Source organism: Pelophylax lessonae (genome assembly GCF_965119305.1).
Source record: "Pelophylax lessonae genome assembly, chromosome: 1".
NCBI classification, from domain to species: Eukaryota; Metazoa; Chordata; class Amphibia; order Anura; family Ranidae; genus Pelophylax; species Pelophylax lessonae.
In genome coordinates this window covers 254,160,547-254,182,094 of record NC_138768.1, presented here as the reverse complement: position 1 = coordinate 254,182,094, position 21,548 = coordinate 254,160,547, and the positions used below count along the sequence as shown (strand labels likewise).

Here is a 21,548-nt window from a genome sequence, read left to right as displayed (position 1 = left end):
GATCAGTAACGAGTAGTAGCTGGCTGCGATCAGGCGGAAGTGTAGTTGATAAACAAACCAAAAGGTTGGTAAGGAGTAGTAGCTAGCTGGGATCAGATGAAGGAGTAGTCGATGAACAAACCAAGGGTCAGTAATCAGTGGTAGTGAAGATAAGGGCTGCAGCAGGAATGCAAGGAAAAACATATTGGATGGAGAGAGCACAATCATCTGACAAACAGGAAGTGCAGGGACATGGCTTAAAAAAAAAGGTCATGGGAAGAGCGAGGAGTTCAAGGTTCCATAGAGTTAAGTTTTAAAGTAGGAATGTCCACACTCTTTACAGGAAGCTGTCCAGCATTTCAGGTGGCACAGTGAGACGAGCCACAGCCAGATACCGCAGAGGTCTCGTGATGACATCAGGCGTTGACAAACAGCCCACTTTTTTGTAAACCCCATTTTCCACTGAAAATAATTCAGTAATGATTTTGGGGGTAGTGAAAACACTTTCAGGAGTGACCCAGTCTTTGCAGACTGCACATTCTATCTATTCATAAACAGGCAATGTTCTGCAAGATTTTGTATGTCTCTCTGAACCCAAAGAGGCATGGTGGATGGAAGAGGGTTTTTGCTGACAGAAGCAATTAGCCTCCCAAGCTTTACAAGCATGTTGCATGAAGCTCCCTCTTCAATATAGTGACAATATTGAGGGGGAAAAATATTCCACAGCTTCCTCCAATGCTGCCTCAATATTGCTCTAGGACTGGCATTTCAGGATCTGACTCCAGTTTAGAAACATGAGTAGGAGAAGAGACATGGTGTCTCGGATTAATACCATAATCTGTCTGATGAAATGTGACATGGATGCAGAGAATTCAGCTTTAGTCTAATATATTATAAAGAAAGTTAGGCAGGCCATACACAGTACGAATTTCTTGGTTACAGGAAAGAAATGTGCACGGTTCCAACATCAACACAGACAGTGCTGACAGTGGAATCCCTCCTGCAGAGCAATTATCTGCTCCCGGAGGGGAGGGTAGGGGAAGATGTGATTTTCGCTAGTGGTTATCGCAAGAGATCATGCTGATCGATCGATAAACTTAGTACATTCAGCCTACCCATTAACAGTTCGAATCTCAGCTGGGTTTTGCTAAACCGGCCAAGATTCAAAAAGCGTATGGCCGATCTTACACTTTTACCTATAGCATATCCAAGCTAGTTAGCTAGTAAATGCAGAATTACAGAGGCATTACCTGCAGCTTTTTGGGGCTGGCCAATAGCAACGCTAATTCCTGCTACAGTGACTGGAAGGGTGGTTACTCCCGTAGATGACACAACTGCAGACACCACTGGAGGCTTAGCTAGGGCCACTTGTGCTGTTTGTCCTGGTTGAGCCTGGATTGGCCCCTGAGCCTGAAGCTGTGAAAAGAAAACCAGATAAAACACAAGGTATACTGCAAGGATTACAATAAACATCCAAAGACTCTGGCTGTTTTTTTTTTTCTTTGTTACACTTAAGACATGGCTGCTGCCACTGATTAGCTGGATCCTATGTTGACAGCCAATGTGTTTACCATGTTACTTAAAGGAGAAGTATGGCCAAAGCTTTTTTTGGCTCTACTTCTCCTCTAGATCACAGGAATGCAGTTCGTTCTGCACCTCTTTGATGACTGACGTCACCCAGCCTTTCAGCTGCAGCACTGGAAGACTAAGCCAGCCACTTCCTCCCCTCCCTAGTCCAGCGCTCATGAGCAGAGCAGAGAGACGGTGACTGACAGTCACTGCTCGCTGCTCAGAGTGGAGGGGAGAACGGAGTGTGATTAGTGCTCAGTTCTCAGTGCAGAGGCGGCAGGGTGGGACAGATGCAGCAATGAATTGATTTTTTTTGTAAACCCAATACTTTTCTTTTAAAGTAAGCCTTTCAGTCATTTTAAAATTTTAAAGGTAAAAGTTTAGAGACTAACGGCAAGTACAAGTGTCTGCTGGTGACTTTATTAGCAAATAAACTTTGTTCTTACTCTCTCATTTAATTTTAATTTGTCACTAGGGGATTTTTTTCTCCTGGTATCTGGGTTCAAGCAATGCTCAACTGTCTGCAAGCTATCCAGTAATAATGCTTTTTCCCTGGAGAAAAAGATTTCTAAACTATCAACAGTGCTGAAGTTCAGAAACCATGTGGTGCCAGCAACAAACGTGTTAATTTTCAACTTGATACCTGTGTCCCTTTGGAACCCCATGGATCCTAGGGTCAGGCTGTACATGGAGCCTCAGATTCTGCACAAGTCAGGATTAGGCACCACCCCCTCCGAATCTAAGCCCCATCCTTATCAGTTGATTGTCAAATGCCATAGCCTTTACCACTCACTATACTTCTGGCATTTGACAGATTGTTTACTCACCGGTGTGTTTAAAATTAATTAAGATATTTGCCTCATACTGCTTTCCCACCAGCAGATAGTTCATAATGAATCCTTATCCCTTTTGGGAGGAAAATACGTTTTTTGTAAGATCTTACCATAAAATCTTTTTCTCTGATGTCCATCGACAGATGAAGCCTCATCTCCATGAGCTGAGTGGGTTTATGCTCCGCCCATCAGGAGTAGTCTAGGCAGTAAAATTTGAATACACATGCCCAGGGGGCTGTCCCTCAGGGCATAAACCCCCACTGCACAATCCAGCACATCAGTTTAGTTTAAAAGCAGTGAAGACAAAAGAACCAACTCCAAAACAGAGGGGTGGGTGCTGTGTCTGTCGACGGACATCTTACCGTAAAATCTTTTTCTCTGATCTTACAAAAATCATATTTTCTCTATCGTCCGTTGACAGCCACAGCCTCATCTCCATGAGCTTAGTGGGATGTCTCAAATCAGTGAAGGTATGAGGGGTGGGAAAAATGCAACCAGATAGTAATGACAACTCCAAAAGGCTAAAAACAGCCAACCAGGCAACATGGAGCTCAACCAAACAACAGGAGCTCACTCAGAAAAAAGACCCCGAAGAGAAGTACAAACAAACATTCTCTTATGAAACAGCAGCCTGCAAAACCTTGCAGCCAACAGAGGCATCCGAAGATGCCAACAAATCCACCATGTAATATTTGGTAAAGGATTGCACAGATGACCAAGTCGCTGCCTAACAAACTTGTAAAACAGAGACCTGATGGCGAAAAGCCCAAGAGGCACACAGCGCTCTAGTAGAATGCGCCTTCACAGGGAAAGGAGGAACCTGACCCTTGATTGAATAAGCCTGAACAACCGTCTGCTTGATCCATCTCGAAATGGTCACAGCGGACACAGCCAAACCTTTGCAAAGACCATCCGGAAAGACAAAGAGTCCGACTTCCCGAAGGACCCAGTGACCGTCAGATAAACCCTTATCGCCCGAACCACATCCAGATAGTGCAAGGCAACTTCTTTGGGATGTTTAGGCTTAGCACCTCCAGAAGTTCTGATTGGCTTACCTTTTTCTTGTGCCCCGCAGGCACGAAAAAACCTCTTGTGAGCAGAAAAGGAAGGAACCTGCTTGGGACGGGGTGTCTTACCCTTGGAAGATTGAGGAAGAAGAGCACTCTTCCTACCAGTCAGTCCCTTGATCAACTCATCCAATGAGTCCATAAATAACCTGTCTCCCAGAAAGGGGAGATGAGCTAAGGCCTTTTTAAAAGCTTGGTCAACCAACCAGTTCTTCAACCAAACCATGCGTCTTAAAACAATGCCCACAGCAGAGACCATAGCTAGCAGGGGAGCTACATCCATAGACACATCACACAGGAACACCGGAGTCTGGATCACCTGGTCCAACAGTTTCAGCTGTTCCGGAGGAACAGTCTCTGGTTCCAAAGACTCCGGCAACCCCCCAATCTATTCCGTCACTGTCTGTGAAACCAACACAGACACAAAAACTGGCTTCAAAATTTAACCCTTTAGCACATGAAGATGGCAGGAAAGGGATTCAACTCGCTTGCCCACTGGATCTGTAAAAACTGGGGAATCCTTCACAGGCACAAGGGTAGATTTGCTCAATCGGTAAACAGAATGGTCCACTTTAGGTGAGATCTTTTCAGCAAAAGGATACCGGCGTGTAAAGCGTTTAGGCACCACTAACACGTGCTTAACGCGCCGCCATTGGTCATTCAAAATATCATCAAAGGTGTCGGGACAAGGGAAAACCTTGTCAGATTTCTGAGACTTTTGAGAGCCAAAAGCCAACCGCATCCCTGCCGGCGTGGGCTCATCAGCCAATTTTAAAGTATCCCGCACTGAAATAATCAGGGCTTCCATTAAGGTGCGTTCCCACGCTGCAGATGAAGAAGACAGGTCCTCTTCGCCATCTGACTGCAAGGACAGTGACCCCCCCAGGTAGGGGAGCATCTGGGGCGACCCCATCAGCCTCCCTAGAAGGAAAAGGCAGCAGTCGTTTTCGGCTATCGACCTTTTTCATGACTAAATCAACTTTTGTCCTCAGGCTTTCCAGGACAGCTAAAACTGAGGCCAGCGACTGCGATCCAGGCTGTCCGGGAGTCGCACAGAGTGGGTCTGAGGGTGATTTTCCAGTTTGGGATATCTACTACCGATCGCAGCAGTCTGCAGGGAACCCCTTTAAACCAAAATGATAGCAGAAAGTGTAAGGATATGCCTGCAGAGACCCCCAATACATTACCACCTCAGACACACTTCCTCCTGAATCTACCACAGCATAGAGAAAAGCAGGAAGTGACCTCTGCACAGCAGCAGGAAATGATCAAATAGGAAGTGATGTCGCCTGATAACGAAACACTGCCGAGTATAGCACCAGGGCTATATAAAGATGGACTACACAAAGATGGATGCCCATACAAAACAATAGGAAGCTCAGGGACAAGTCTATGGGGAAAAATTCCATTGCCAACACCTAAGATGGCTGCGCCCATGGCGCACCATGTGGCTAGGGACCCACACATGAGGGCCTCAGGAACCACAAAAGGGACCAGAAAGCCCAGGGTACTATGCCACACCCCCCCCCCCCCGAGCGCCAGAGCACTCCAGACACACAGTACCCACAGGGAGAGGGAAGGACACACAGACCGGGCACCGGGCAAACCAGGGGGATCTCTTGGGAAGCACAATCCCATTATCCCCAGGGAAGGGCCCACATCCCCCAAGGCCATCAGGGGCAAGGGGGGCACAGTTACTCGCCATACCATGGGCTGGATGGGCTCCGCTCCGGGCAGACTGCCTCCCACCCTAAGTGGGGGTGCTGCCAGCCAAGGGGTACACTGCGACTGAGGGCGTTCCAGGTCGTTGGGTCCCAGCAAGAAGGCATCCGCTCGCAGGCTCGTCCCCCTCCGGACAAGGGGGCACCGTCGTGGCTAGGCCTAGGTCGGAACTATAACCTACTCACGCTCGTAGGCCAGACTGAGGGGACCATAAAGATCTAGATTATCCAGTACGAAGCCCCAGCCAGCATCATTGCTTGTATATCACCAGGAAAGTCTTCCCTGAACACTAGCTAACAAGTGAGTAAAGCAAAAAAAAAAATTCTGAAAAGAAAAAAAAAACTGAGACCGGAGTCCCAGCAGGAAACCTAGGTCTACTCCTTTTCTAGACAGAAAACAAACTGATGTGCTGGGATGTGCAGTGGGGGTTTATGCCTAGTGGGACAGCCCTCTGGGCGTGTGTATTCACATTTTCCTGCCTAGACTACTCCTAATGGGAGGACCATAAACCCACTGAGCTCATGGAGAGGAGGCTGCGTCTGTCGATAGACGATAGAGAAAGTTAAATTGGGTACAGTATTAACCCCTTCGATGCAGCTGCAGTAAGGAGGGAAATATCTGGAATTTGTTAACAATAAAATATTATTATATTAAGAGAAAAATGTCTTCCTCTAGAATACAATTAAAGCACTAAAACTTACCAGCCGAGCTACCTGTAGATTAGCAACAGTGGCCCCTGTGAGCACAGCGCCACCTCTTGGTGCAGTGACTGCAGTAAGCTGCTGAGCCTGTTGCTGTGGCTGTGTTTGCTGTGGTTGCTGCTGGCTCTGTACTGGCGCTGCCTGTGGTCCTCCCTGCTGAGGCTGCTGTGGCTGCTGCTGCTGTTGAGATGCTGTTTGGGATGTCTGTTGTGGAATCTGCATCTTTTGTTTCTGTAACTTCAGTAGCTGCTCCTAAATTTTAATCAGGAGAAAATTAGTAAATAAGAGACTAATGGTTTAACCACCCCATTTCCAAGCCTATTTTGACACTTTACTCACGATATTCACTTTTGCCGATATATCGGTATCGGACCCGGAATGGCCGATATTACCGATATTCAAATTATTGCTCATGTAAGGGTAAAATTATGTCACATAGCATAATTCCATTTAGAAATATTATTGAATATGCCACTCACATATGTACAAAAGATATAAGCAATTCCACATTAGCAGATCTGCATCTCTGACCAGATCTGCACAGCATGACCACGCAACCTCCAAAATCGTATGCCGGACAAAGTGGTATGACCCGGGTGTCACTTACGGCAAGTGGGTGAGAGATGGAGCGGTATTGGGTGGGTGAAACATGGAGCAGGTGAGGGACGGAGCGGTATTGAGTGGATGACAAATGGAGCGGTATCACCCGGGTATCACTTACGGCAAGTGGGTGAGAGATGCAGATCTGCTAATGTGGAATTGCTTATATCTTTTGTACATTATGTGAGTGGCATATTCAATAACATTTCTAAACGGAATTATGCTATGTGACATCATTTTACCCTTACATGAGCATCACCACCTAATGGTTGGAGGAGAAGACTAGTCTTGGACCCTGACATAGGATGTACAAAATATCGGCCCATATCGGCCGATACTGATATATTATGACCAATATTTCGGTATCGGCCCATCCCTACCTCATGTGTGGTGCGATCACCGTTTACATATGCATGCGGGAGTAACGTATGCCTTCGCATTTGCACGTAAGCACAGTCGGACAGGGGCGCTTTACATTTTTTTTTTTATTATTTATTTGTTTTTTTTTCACTTTTTTAGTTTTGTACAAACTTTATTGCTATCACAAGGGAAGAACAACATCCCTTGTGACAGCATGGGCCATGACAGGTCCACCTTATGGCGAGATTTCGGGTCTATTAGACCCAAATCCCTCCTCTGGCCCCCCCATGCAGCCGATCAGACCGAGATGGTGACCAGGTAAACAAAGGGGTGGAACCGGAAGTTACGAATACTAGTCGCTCCCAATTTCCAGGGTTACAGAGAGAGGGGAAGGACATCAGTTCCTCTCTCTCTGGACCAGGCAGCCATCACCGCTGGCCGCATCGCTCCTGGCCTCCACGATGGGACCAGAGAGCCCAGGAGATGCGGCGGTGGCAGGAGGGGGTAGGACCCCTTTCTGCCACACGCAGATCACTTCTGCCTTCTACAGAAATGCTGGCTGCAAACAATGGTACCGGGATGATGTCTGTAGGTGCAGACATCATCCCGGTATAACCACTGAAACCCAAGGACGTACAGGAAGTGGTTAAAAAAAAATAACTATATACTGACTAAAGTACCTGGGAGAGTTTGCCAACAGCTTTGATCTGCCCAGGGGACTGAGCCTGAGCCTGAATCTGAGGAACCTGAACCTGGGCCGCCTGCTGCTGCCGAAGAAGCTGGAACTGGGCTGAGGCAATGGCTTTACTGGCCAGCTGAACTCCAGCAGTTGTAGCTGAAAGACATATAAAAGTAAGATTGCAAAGGAGACAGAAAAACATTCAAGGGACTGGAGAGTAATTCCCATCATTATCTGAGATAAATGGAAGGGTCAGAAAGTAGCTCCATACCTGTGGTCACCTGTGTAACAACTGACCGAGTCTGCGTCTGCACAGGTGTAATACTGCTGCACACCACAGTTCCACCAGTCACTGGCGTCACTGCTCGCACTCCCTGATTTGTTGCTATAGTGACCATCTCAGCAGCTGTGGCAGAAGTGGCTACAGCTCTCTGCTGTGTATGAACAACCTGCGGAGATCCTCCAGAAGCCTAATGAGGAAATGGATAGCAATTAGCTCAGAATCAATCCTGAACTTTAGAAAACTGTATGTTTGCCAAAAAGGCATTCATTTCTAAGTACAGAATGTGAAAATCAGTTGGCAGGGAGCATGTACAATTTGCTTTTTCCAAAACAGCAATCTTAGCAGAATTAGAAGGAAAATAACCTGCATAAGGACTTCCAATCATTACCCAAACAAAACAAATATCCTGGCAATATTTAAATGCAGTGACAATGTCAGCTGGAACTTTATTTCAATTAACCCCCAGAATGAAGGCCATGTATATATTCCTGTCTGTATCAGTACATTTTTGGGTTTACTTACAGCAAGTGTTCCAGGTATAACCGGGGATGCCAACCTCTTATTGATGGGCTGGAAAGTGGCGGAAGGTACACTCGCAACTGTGTTTACAATAACGTTTCCACTGACTGCAGCTGTAAATAAGAATTTAGTGTTTGAATAAGATATTTGTAATGATACCGCAGATAATAAAGCATTCCAAATACCTGTATATTTTGGTAAACAATCACAACTCTATAATTTTCTACTGAAAATGGGAGCAAAGAAACATGAAGCTCTTGTCCAAAGCAACCAATCATATTCTGCTTTGATGTGAAAGATGAAACCTTACTGGCTGCTGTGAATAACAGTTTCACTTTGCTCCAATCTTCAAAAAATTAGTACCCAAAGAGCTTATATAACAAAATAAATGTATTCTTGGACCCTAATTTTTTTCCATAAAATAAAATCATAGGCAAACTAGTGTTATTTTCATTACTTACAAAATGTAATGTATAGAAAATAAGAACTTGTATAATTACATCACATTATGCCAAAATCAACAGACATTTTCAAAAACTGGTATTCTGTTCTGAAGTCTTCTTCAGCAAATCCTCAGTAAATGTGTACCTGAAACAGGGCAGGCAGAGGTCTTTTGAGTAAAGAATAATTATATCAGCAGACTGTGATAACTACATAATTTTTAATTTCCCAGGGAAAAAGAAAAGGCTTTGCTAATATAAAAAAAAAACACCCTAAAAATGTTATCAACCTAGATATTTTATTTGAATTCCATGTCACTCTAGTTTTCTCAACAGAGAGCTAAGATGTTTGAGCTAAGGCAGGGCCAGTCTACCAGTGCCTCAGCCTCTAGCTCTGGCTCAGACCCAGATTTTCGGGCAAGCTTGAGTTGACTCATACTGGAGGGACCGCAATATTGCAGGTGTCTCAGTGGCACTTTTGGTTAGGCAGCAGCATGGGTACCTGGGAAAGTTAACCTCTATAGTGAGTTTGGATCTCCTTTAATTGTCTGCTGAAAATGTGACTGATAAGATAGTATGTTGCCTCAGACATAGTTCAGACATAAAATATAAACAAAGCATATCCTTCTATAGTTTGTACTATCAATTAGTTTGTACTGTCAATTTAAAGCAATAGGTGTCATTTCTGTCTGCTGCTTGATTTTGACAGGTTTTCCTAACAGCATAAAAAAAATGGTGACATGGGAGGGAGCTTCAGCTGATTGACAGCCTCAGCTCTGTCCCTGTGTGCTGTGTGAAGGGGGGTGCATCTTTCCTATATGAAGGGGTTTACAACCACTAAGTAAACTGAAAAAGTCTGAAAAAAAAATCTGACTGTTTATGTTGTGTCAATTACACGTTTGCATTTAAACAAATCCAGACTGTGGACTCAATTAAGAGCGTTTAAGAACAAGACTTATGCTCATACTATAAAAAGAAAGCATTCCAAATATTTCTGAAAGTGGTTGTTAGTGATAAATTTCATAGGCAACTTTGAGTTTTTGCTGCATTGACAGGGAGAACAATGTAAACTTCAAAAGAAACACACAATCTGGTTGTCATGGAAACATATAAGCTTTGTTTCAGTTTTTGTGAATTCATCTTTTTTCAAAGAATAATGGAAAAAAATACCTCCACTGTGAGATTAAAAATGTGTATGGTCACTTCCCTGCTTCTGGAAGTGCACCTGTGAAATAACTTGCATACAATTTCTTGATGGAAATAGTTAAAAAGCTTAGATATTTATTTAGCACCTTTTTTTCTAAAATGCTGCATTTAACATTCTTTATCTGCATTGTTAAACCATAAGGAAGGAACATTCGATAGAAGTGTCATTATCATGCTACTGACTGTTTTGTTTAGCATGTTAAAGTGATTGTAAAGGTAAATAAAAATGAAAAATAACAAACATATCTATACTTACCAGCTCTGTGCAGCTCCAGCTGCAAACCTCCACTTTTCGGCCCCGCCACATGCTCCCTCTTCAATGGCTTTGATTGACAGCGCAGGGAGCCAATGCCTCCCGGTGCCCCAGCAAAGCCGGGGGGGGGGGGGGGGGGGACACCTAAACATTTTTTACCCTAATGCAAGGAATGCAATATACTTTAGAAGATACCTACACAGAATATGCTGATTTTTCCAGCGTGCTGAGCTTATTTTGCCTGAACAAACATTTGTCTATTCTGTACCCCCTTTCTAAGTGCTTTTAGCACAATAACCATTATACTGAACCACTCTCCTTACCAGCTTGTATGCTTGCTCCAGTTACTGCGGTCTTGATGGTTCCAGCCTAAAATCCACAAACAATAATTATTGAATAAGCTTTTGAGTGTTGAAGCATATTTACGAACTCTAATATATTGTATATTTTAAACATTTACAAAAGTTTAAGGGGACAACCTTATACCACCAAACCTTTCACTAAAAAGTGAAGTGACAAGTTACACAATATTACCAGAAGTATTGGGACGCCTGCCTTTATACACACATGAACTTTAATGACATCCTAGTGTTAGCCCCTAGGGTTCTATATTGAGTTGGCCCACCCTTTGCAGCTATAACAGTTTCAACTCTTCTGGGAAGGTTGTCCACAAGGTTTAGAAGTGTGTCTATGGGAAATTTTGACCATTCTTCCAGAACGCATTTGTGAGGCCAGGCACTGATGTGGACGAGAAGGCCTGGTTTTCAGTGTCCGCTCTAATTCATCCCAAAGGTGTTGTATTGGGTTGAAGTCAGGACTCTGTGCAGGCCAGTAAAGTTCCTCTACCCCAGACTCTCTCATCCATGTCTTTATTGACCTTGCTTTGTGCACTCATCCAAATCATTTGATGGAGGGGGGATTATGGTGTGGGGTTGTTTGTCAGGGGTTGGGCCTGGCCTCTTCGTTCACTGGAACTAAGGTGCCCCTCCACCAAATGATTTAGATGAGTGCACAAAGCAAGGAAATTGTCTTACCAAGACATTTTGGACAACTTCATGCTCCCAACTTTGTGGGAACAGTTTGGGGGTGGCTCCTTCCTGTTCCAATATAACTGCGCACCAGTGCACAAAGCAAGGTCCATAAAGACATGGATGAGCGAGTTTGGGCTGGAGGAGCTTGACTGGCCTGCGCAGAGTTGTGACCTCAACCTGACAGAACACCTTTGGGATAATTTGGAGCGGAGACTGCGAATGAAGCCTTCTTGTCCACACCAGTGCCTGACCTCACAAATGCGCTTCTGGAAGAATGGTTAAATATTCCCATAGACAAACACCTAAACCTTGTGAACAGCCTTCCCAGAAGAGATGAAGCTGTTTTAGCTGCAAAGGGTTGACCAACTGAATATTGAACCTTTCGGACTAAGACTGGGATGCCATTAAAGTTAATGTGTGTGTAAAGGCAGGCACCCCAATACTTTTGGTAATAATAGGATTTTTGTATTCACCGTAAAATCTATTTCTATCGAGTTTATCGACGGACACAGTGCTCCATTAATACTGACTATAAGTTTATATTGCCTTCTGCAGGAGTAGGACTAGGCAGAACAAAAAACTTGACCACGCCCATGGGCCGTCCTCAGCTGGTATATAACCCCCTCTCTGCTATCAGTTTTCAGTTTAATAGCAAGCAGTGTTAGACGTATCAAAACTCCATAGAGGGGTGGCTGCTGTATCCGTTGATGAACTCAGAGAAATGGATTTTATTGGGAGTACAAAAAACTGGATTTTTGACTTACCGTAAAATCCTTTTCTCTTAAGCTCATTGACAAACGCAGACTTCTTGACTGATATCAGTAGGGTTATACTGCCCCCTACAGGAGTAGGACACTAGGCAGAAAAAAAGTTCTGGCTACACCTATGGGCAGTCCCAGGGAGTATACCCTTTCACTTCCTGCTATAGGATGCCAGTTCTGTAACCAAGCAGTGTCAGAGAAATCATACCAACCCAACTCAAAAACAGAGGGGCGGGTACTGCGTCTGTCAAGGAGCTTAAGAGAAAAGGATTTTACGGTAAGTCAAAAATCCAGTTTTCTCTGTCGCTCATTGACAGACACAGACTTCTTAAATGATATAAGTAGGGACGTCCCAAAGCAGTGCCATAAATGAGGGGTGGGACAGCAGAAACAAATCCACAAGGCTAAACATAGCCCACCAGGTAACACAGGACTCATCGAAACAATAAGATAAGACCCACCAGGGAAACAGAAACCCTCAAGGGAGACTAAGGGCCCCCTTAAACAGCAGCCCGCAAAACTTTGTGGCAAAAAGAGGCATCCGCAGATGCCAGCACATCAACTTTATAAAACTTTGTAAAGGTGGGAACAGACGACCAGGTAGCCGCCTCGCCAACCTGAAGTACAGAAGCCGGAAGGCGAAAAAACCCAGAAAGCACTAAGCGCCCGAGCAGAATGCGCCTTCACAGGGAAAGGAGGAACCCTTATTGAATAATCCTGTACCGCCGTCTGCCTGACCCATCTGGAAACAGTAGCAGCAGACGCAGGCAACCCTTTCCTAGGGCCATCCGTGAGCACAAAAAGGGAATCTGACTTCCAAGGTCCGTCGACTGAGGAAATCCGCCAGCCCATTTCCCACTCCTGAAAAGGGAACAGCGGAGAAAGCTGGAACAAGCGTTCCCCCCCATCGGAGGATGCCGGCCACTTCCAAGGCCGCAGGGGCACTTATGGTAAGCCCTCAGCAATTGACATAAGCCACGGCCGTGGAATTGTCAGATTGAAAGCGCACTGGACAATCCCAAAGACGTTTGGTCCAGCGAAACGGGCAAGCCTGATGGCTCTCAGTTCCAGCACAGTAAGATGCCAACATGGATACTTCCAGGGACCAGACTCCCTGAACAGAAAATCCCCCAAGAACCCCTCCTCACCCGGATAGACTGACATCCATGGTAACAATAGACCAATAAATAGAAAAGGAGGGACTTCCCTGGAGTTAGCATCAGGGACTGAAGCCACCATATCAGTGACTCCCTGGGCACCAGGCTCAGCTGGATCGGATTGTCCAGGGAAATGTGATTATTGTTCCATTTGAGAAGGGTGTCCTTCTGGAGGATTCTCATGTGGAATGAGCGAAAGGGACCACCTCGAAGGACGACACCATCAGTTCCAGAACTCACATACAGGCCCGAAGGGACGACTATTTGCTGAACAGCAACAGCTGATCGCAGTCCAGAACTCGTGGAGTGTGTCTGAAGGAAGAGACACCCTGGCTAAGGGCGAGGCCAAGTAAGGGCCAGAAAGTCCAGTCTCCCAGACCGACAGTCCCCGCTGTCACAACAGCGCCAGAACTAGAGCCAAACACCTAAGTGAAGACCCGAGGAGCAGAAGCGACAGCAAAGGGTAACGCTACAAATAAATAATGGGCCACTCCCACTGCAAAGCGCAGAAAACGTTGGTGTCCCACGCATAGGGGATGTGAAGGCAGGCATCATTGATAGCCATGCAGGCCAGAAAGTCCAATGCAGGGAGGCCACCACCGTGCGATGGATTCCATCTTGAAATTTTGAACCAGCACAAAACAATTCATCTCCTTAAGTCCAGGATTGGACGCTGTCTTGAATCAAGGAGAGCCATGGGTCCGGGAACCGTCAAAGACGTCTCCCCACCCCAGATATGGGTGGGGGTGCACCTTCAGGCCGAAGTGGCCTTGTCCGCAGGTCTGGAAAGATTTGATTCTTGTTTTCCAGACCAGGGTAGCCTGGAACCCCCCAAGGGAGCATTGAAGGACTTTGCCCCATCGACTGACCCTGAGGGACGAGAGAACTCCCTGTGTGCTGAAAAGGAGGGTGTTCGTCAGCGACGGGGGTCATTACCCTTGGTAGCCTACGAGAGAAAGGTACTTTAACCCCCAGTAAGACTTTGAAAAAGTCAGCCGAGGTAGCCAAAACAGGCGAACCCCGGAGGGGAAGATCATTTAAGCGATCATCCAATGCTGATCCGCAGAGCAACACTTCAGCCAAAACATGCGCCAGAGGACCACTGCAGAAAAGGACAAACAGCCCAGCATGGGAGCAGTGTCCAGTGCAGGAGCACAAACATCTGCAGCCCTTGCACCAGTTGGTCCAGCAGCTCCGAAACAACAAAGGGGAGTAGTCTCCCCTCCAGGTCACGGCGTAGTAGCGTAGCCCATTCAGTCAATGTATGGGACACCAGGGCACCCAGAAACACCAGTTTTAAAGCAGAGCCCGCCAGGGAGAACATAGTGGGGGGACGCAGATGCCGCCCTCCGATCCACCGGATCCTCACAGGGCTGGGGGAACCTCCACCAGGATCACAGTAGCTCCATACAGTCTGCAGACCGGCGGATACACCGTAGGTGGCACAGTCCACTTGTTAATGAGGGACCCTGCAAAATGATAGTGCCTAGCATCCGCTCAGGCTGGGAGCAGTGTCCAAATCCCAGAGGAACATTTTGGATGGTCCCAATCTTTTTGAGCATATTGGCCAAGTACGCAGGAAAAGGAAAAACCTTTGCTGCTCCGGAAGGCTCGTGAGCGACAATGTAGCCTGCACTTCAGTCGCAGCTGTGTCCTCCAATTTAACAGTATCATGCACAGACACTAACAATGTGTCCACCAGCATCTAGTCTTGCGAGGCAGCGAAGGCAGAAAGGACATCCTCACTATCAGAGGAGACAGGGCGCGAGGCAGAAGACCCGACAGTGAGACCCGCGTCAGCAGTGACTGATGCAGACCCAGAGTCTGAGGCATCAGATGAGGCAGGGATAGGCGGAGGGCGTTTATTAGCACCTAGCCCTTTAAAGGCCACCTCCAGCCGGGACACGAACGATTCCAGGACCACCAAAAGTGCATCTATAGCCAGCTAGGAGCCCGGGGGCCCTGCAGCCACCTCGAGGGGATCAGGTGGGCACACATGTTCAGCGGGATCCATGTTACACCAGGGGAACCCGTTAGCAATTTTTTTTAAATCGTCCCACCACGCTATAGCGTCCCCCAAGTGGCCAGGCAGCGCGCACTAGAGACCCCCCAGCAGAGAGAGAGAGAGAGACCCCCAAGGCTCACCAACCCACAGCCAGATGCCCCAGAAGGCCCAGAGTGTCGCAGCAGCACGTGTCAGCAGCAATCCTTCTGCAGAGTATTGCGCCAGGGTCTGGGAGGGGCTCCACCCCCATGCACGCCTCCAGGAACTCCCATACAGTGAAATCATGCACTGAAATACGAGCCGGTTGTACCAAAATGGCCGCCGCCATGCAGAGCACATGTAGGCTACAAGAAAATGGCCAGAGATCCCAGCAAGGAACTTAGGTCCCTTCTCCTGACTAGGCAGAAAAAAAAACTGTCATCCTGTAGCAGGAAGTGAAAGGATATATCCCCTGGGACTGCCCATAGGCATAGCCAGAACTTTTTTTCTGCCTAGTGCCCTACTCCTGTAGGGGGCAGTATAATCCTACTGATATCAATCAAGAAGTCTGCGTCTGTCATTGAGTGACAGAGAAATCCTATTTTCTCTTTAGTTCATCAACGGAAACAGAGCTCCATTAATCCTGACTCTAGGGATGTCCAAAAGCAGTTTCAAAAGGAAAATGAGGAGTGGGGAAAAATAACCCAAGGCTAAAAACAAGAGCCCTACCTGGGTCACAGGAGCTCAACCAGGACACAGGAGCCCCATCTGAAAACATTTTTTAAAGAAAAACACCCTTCAAGTGGGAACAGCCCCTCCTAAACAGCAGCCTGCAAAACCTTGCAGCCAAAAGAAGCATCCACAGATGCCAAAGTATCTACAGTACTTTGTAGAATTTGGTAAAAGTATGCACTGACAACAAAGTGGCTGCCTTACAATCTTGAGATACTGACGCGTGATGAAGGAAGGCCCAGGAAATACTAAGCGCGAGAGTAGAACACGCCATGACAGGAAAAGGAGGAACCCAACCTTTAATAGAATATGCCTGAGTCACCATCTGTCTGATCCATCTAGAGATAGTAGCCGGGAAGCGGCCAGCCCTTTCCTTGGTCTTTCTGTAACCACAAAAAACGAGTCTGACCCCTGAAAGAACTCTGTGGCTTCCAGACACACCCGAATCGCTCAAACCACATCCAAGGTATGCAGAGCAAATTCCCTGGGATGAGCCAGCTTGGGAAACAAGGAAGGCAACACAACGTCTTCATTCAAATGGAAGTCGGAGACAACCTTAAGTAGGAACGATGGACAGGGATGAAGAACCTCCAAATAGGCACTATGACAGGATAATGCAGCCAACTCCAACACCCTGGCTCGTAGTATTAGCCACCAAGAATGCCACCTTCTGGGACAATGTAGGCAAGGGAATCTCCAGGATATTATTAAATGGAGGTTTCTGGAGAACCAAGAGCACTAAGTTTCAATCCCTCAGTGGCAAAAGAGACCGTACAGGCACGGTCTCTTTCTCTCTCGAATTCCCTGAATGAAGGTACGCACTAAAGAGTGCATGGCTAGGGGTCTCTAAAAGATGATTGCTAAGGCAGATACCTGGCCAACTTCTGCTCAACGCCCTATTGAAGTAAGGCCAAGATCTGAGCTACAGAATAAGAGCAAGGATGAGCGCCAATTGACTCACATCAAGAAATGTACGCTTTTCACGTACGATAGTATATCTTGCTAGAAAAAAAATAAATGAAAGGTGTTGGCGCTTCGCCATGTATACTCATAAATGTATATACATTTCTCTAGAGGGCCATCTGAGACTGCATCGTAAAAGTGGAAAAGAATATAATTTAAATAAATAACTGCAAAGATAACGGTTACACAAAATAGAAAAAAAATAAAAAAACCAATGTGACTGTGCCCAACACCAATAATAGAGTGCTTCTGGATGAATATGTCTTCTAATAGCTTCACCACGGGTGCTCTAAAGGTAGATGGTAACTCACCAGAGGTGTTTGACCCCTTTTTACAGAAGGTCAAAATGCGCTTTTTAGAGAACCAGATTGGTTTCTAAGCTCACACCATTCGACTCCAATGATCCCTTGGATTGTGGCTAAAAGGTAAGGATTTACTCCACCAGGGACACAAAGAAGGACTTTATAGTTTAGTATGTTTATTGATGTTATAAAAAGGCATAAAGATATATTGCACTCACATGTAACAGGGCCTGAACATGGCACTGGTCATCTACAGCGTGTGCTGATGTGGCCTGTCAGTTTAGCACCAGCTCCACGCCTCGTTTTTAATACGGGGCCTTGGTAAAAAGTCACATGGGAATTCGGAAGTGACGAATCCCTGCTCCGAGGTAGGTTTCACCGAACTTGGCGTCTTCAGGTAGTGGGAGTGGGGATTCGTCACTGTGGCCTGTGGTTCCCGAAGTCCGACCAGAAGCAGGACCATCCTGGTCAACAATAAAGCCAGAGTCAGACCCGGGTGATTTAATTTCCTGGACGGGGATAGGGGGGGACCTTGGATAGTTTGGACGTCACTGGAACCTTTGCAGGAATAATATTTTGCACAAGGAGACTCAAGGTCTAAAAATCCTGAAACGGACGAACTCTGACCCCCTTCTTTGGTACCCTCAAACGGGTCATTTTGTGGATCTCCTTGATGCTCACAAAAGAGGGCCACGAGGCTGGAAAGCAGCAAAGCAGCAAAGATGTCCCCTAACCCTAGTTATGGGTGAGTTCAGACCTGAAGGGGTCTTGTCTGCGTGTCCGGAGAAGCCAAATTACCAGACCAAGGTTGCTTGGAACCTCCTGGGGAAAACTTGAAAGATCTGTTTTCCCTTTGCCTGCAGTCCCGGGAGCACAAAATAACTTCTTTATGGGCTGAGAAGGAGGGCCCACCTTCCCTTTCCTAGACTGTTGCAGGAAGGTACTTTTCCCCCACTGAGACCCTTAATGAGGTCATCCAGAGAAGCCCAAAACAGGCGATCGCATTGAAAAGGCAGATCAATGAGAGCTTTCTTGGAGGCTTGGCCTGCAGACCAATACCTAAGCCACAGCACATGCCTAATTACTACCGCTGAAACGGAGAGCTTGGACAGCACAGGAGCCGCATCCAAAGCTTCATAACATTTGGGGACCACAAAGGGTTGCTTTGGTTGCCCCCACTCCTTATAGACAAATCTGTCAAAATAGGGAATATAAAGAAACCTTAGCTGTATGAGGCATTTTGTGTGTACCAAAAGGAACGGCCACATCTGTGGCCACATCCTTTATTTTTAAAGTTTCATGCACTGCTGTAACAAGTGCGTCCACCAGCGTTTGCTCATTTGCTGCTGCGACTGTGGAGGAGTCATCCTCACTATTGAACGGATCAGGGAGTGTGATATCAAGTCCCATTGGACGGGCCAAGTCCACAGCGGCACCAGTCTCAGAATCAGATGAGACAGACTGAGCAGGAGAAGGAGGAGGACGCTTCCTGCTAGGCCATTACCCACACGCCACTTCCACCCGGGATACCAACAACTGTAGGACCGCCGTCAGCGCATCAATAGGGATCTGGGGTTCTGAGGGACCTGGCGCCTCCATGAGGGAGTCAGTGGGGGAAACGTGACCCTGAGTGCATGGAATGAGAAAAAAGCTAAATTTGTTAGGACCAAAAGATCCCAGCAGGGAGCCTAGGTCTTTACTCCTGACTAGACAGAAACAAACTGAATACCTATAGCAGAGAGGGGGCTATATACCAGCTGAGGATGACCCATTGGCGTAGCCAAGTTTTTTCTGCCTACTCCTGCAGAAGGCGATATAACCCTGGTCAGGCTTAATGGAGCGCTGTGTCTATCGATGAACTTAAGAGAAATAGTACACTCTAAATACAAATGCCACATCCCTCTTGGCCACTATTTATTCACACCACTCCATCTCTATTATGATCTGATACTCGTGATGGATGGCAGTAATGCAATGTGAAAAAAAACAGTGAGGTGGAACTTACCAGAACTGCAGTTGTTGGTACACTGGTGCCAACTGGACTGGCAACTACCGCCTGTGGCTGCTGGACAACTTGTGTTTGAACCATTTGTTGCTGAGGCTGTGCTTGGGCAGACTGAACAGCTGGAGCTGATGGTTGTTGACCATTCTGGAGTGGCTGTTGTGGAGCCTGTGGACCAGCCTGCTGCTGTGCCCTATGGTGTTGCTCAACTAATGCCTAAAATAGAAATGCTACCATTGTGCTTCAGTATGCATTATGATTCAATCCAATATTTAGAGGGGCAGTCCACCCAAATTTGGTATGTCACTTTTTGGCAGACATCAGTGGGGTTGAACTCAATCTGCTGGCTTTCTCATTTCCGGTAACATCATTATAGAGATTTGGACTTTGGTGTTACCAATAATTTTTAGAAGCCAATGGGTGACTGAATCAATGTACAATCCTAACTTAAATATTATTTTTTTAAGGAATGAACTTTTGATGTGTCCATAACAAGAAAGCATACAAAGTAAGTAGAGATAACTTTCTTCAAAGTAATGTTATAACATATCAAAAACATATACAGCAACAAGAAGACACTCAAATACATTGACAATACATAAACAAAATTACCCCCGCTCAGCAATAGTGTATGTAAAGAGGTTTTATCATGTAGTATACCTTCTTTTCTTTGGCAATCCGCTCAGCTCGGAGAGAAGCCACTTGGATTGGTGGCAGAGGTTTATCATAATTTATTCCACTGAAAACAGAAACAATTTATGTACACAATGTGTAGATAAATTAAAAAAAAAAAACTTTTAAATGTGTTTCTTAGCAAATATAACAAAGAGATATCAAAAATGGTAGTGACATACACAAACACACACGCAGGTTGAAGTGGATGGTCTGGTGTTGTATTCAACCTTTCAACTATGTAACTATGTACAAAATGAAAAACTTTTGACAAAAACTTCTATAAATTGTCAGAAAATATTTTATATACAGTATCTCACAAAAGTGAGTACACCCCTCAAATTTTTGTAAATATTTTATTATATCTTTTCATGTGACAACAATGAAGAAAATTGGATTTTTGTAAGAACTTACCGTAAAATCCTTTTCTCTTAAGCTCATTGACAGACGCAGTCCTCTTTGATTAATATCAGTAGGGTTATACTGCCCCCTACAGGAGTAGGACACTAGGCAGGAAAAAACGTTCTGGCCACACCTTAGGGGCAGTACCAGAGGGTATATCCTCTCTCTCCCTGCTACAGGATGTCAGTTATGTCACAAAGCAGTGTCAGAGAATTTAACCCAACCCAACTCAAAATAGAGGGGCGGGTACTGCGTCTGTCAATGAGCTTAAGAGAAAAGGATTTTACAGTAAGTTCTTACAAAAATCCAATTTTCTCTGTCGCTCATTGACAGACGCAGTCCTCTTTGATTAATATCAGTAGGGACGTCCCAAAGCAGTGCCACAAATGAGGGGTGGGATAACAAAATCAAAATCCAATCCAGAAGGCCCAACCGGAGCCAACCAGAAGCATCAAGGACTCATCGATCAAAAAGATGAGACCCAAGTGAAGAACCCAACAAACCCTCGAGGTAGACCAACGGTCTCCTCAAACAGCGGCCTGCAGGAACCTTGCGGCCAAAAGAAGCATCCGCTGATGCCAGCACATCAACCTTATACAATTTTGTAAAGGTATGAAACGACGACCAGGTAGTCGCCTTGCAAACCTGAACCACTGACGCCTGATGGCGGAAGGCCCAGGAAGCACTAAGCGCTCCAGTGGAGTGCGCCTTAACAGGGAACGGAGGAACCCGACCCTTAATAGAATAAGCCTGTACCACCGTCTGTCTGATCTATCTAGAGATAGTCACGGCAGACGCAGGCAGCCCCTTTCTAGGGCCATCCATGATCACAAACAGTGAATCCGTCTTACGGAAAGATTCCGTGTAGTTAAGTACACCCTGATCGCCCGAACTACATCCAAGGAGTGTAACGCAAACTCCCGAGGATGACTGGGCTTAGGACACAGGGAAGGTAACACAATAACTTCATTTAGATGGAAATCTGAAACCACCTTAGGAAGGAAGGATGGATTCGGACAAAGAACCACCTAATCCCTATGAACCACCAGATATGGGGAACGACAGGACAATGCGGCCAGTTCTGACACCCTGCGTGCAGAAGTGATAGCCACCAGAAAGGCCACCTTCTGGGATAAAGTAAGCAAGGGAATCTCCCTAATATTTTGAAAGGGAGGTTTCTGAAGAACCGACAACACCCAATTAAGATCCCAGGGCGGCAAGGGCGCGCGCACCGGCGGAGTCAGGTGCCGCACCCCCTGGATGAAATTCCGCACCAAGGAATGAGTAGCCCGAGGCTTCTGAAAGAAGATTGCGAACGCTGAAACCTGACC

General features: G+C 46.1%; 1 protein-coding gene across 7 annotated transcripts in view; it reads right to left on the bottom strand.

Annotated features, from left to right (window-relative positions):
• The window catches only part of LOC309562087 (E1A-binding protein p400-like), a 512,144-nt gene that overhangs the window by 41,968 nt on the left and 448,628 nt on the right, over positions 1-21,548 (bottom strand). For all 7 annotated transcript variants that reach the window (XM_082266206.1, XM_082266208.1, XM_082266207.1 and 4 more), the window contains 8 exons: positions 19,804-19,882; positions 19,147-19,359; positions 10,535-10,580; positions 8,316-8,425; positions 7,782-7,980; positions 7,512-7,666; positions 5,872-6,123; positions 1,230-1,395 (listed from right to left, as the gene is read on the bottom strand). In XM_082266206.1, coding sequence (XP_082122332.1) covers positions 1,230-1,395; positions 5,872-6,123; positions 7,512-7,666; positions 7,782-7,980; positions 8,316-8,425; positions 10,535-10,580; positions 19,147-19,359; positions 19,804-19,882 — 1,220 coding nt within the window. The remainder of the gene's footprint in view (positions 1-1,229; positions 1,396-5,871; positions 6,124-7,511; positions 7,667-7,781; positions 7,981-8,315; positions 8,426-10,534; positions 10,581-19,146; positions 19,360-19,803; positions 19,883-21,548) is intronic.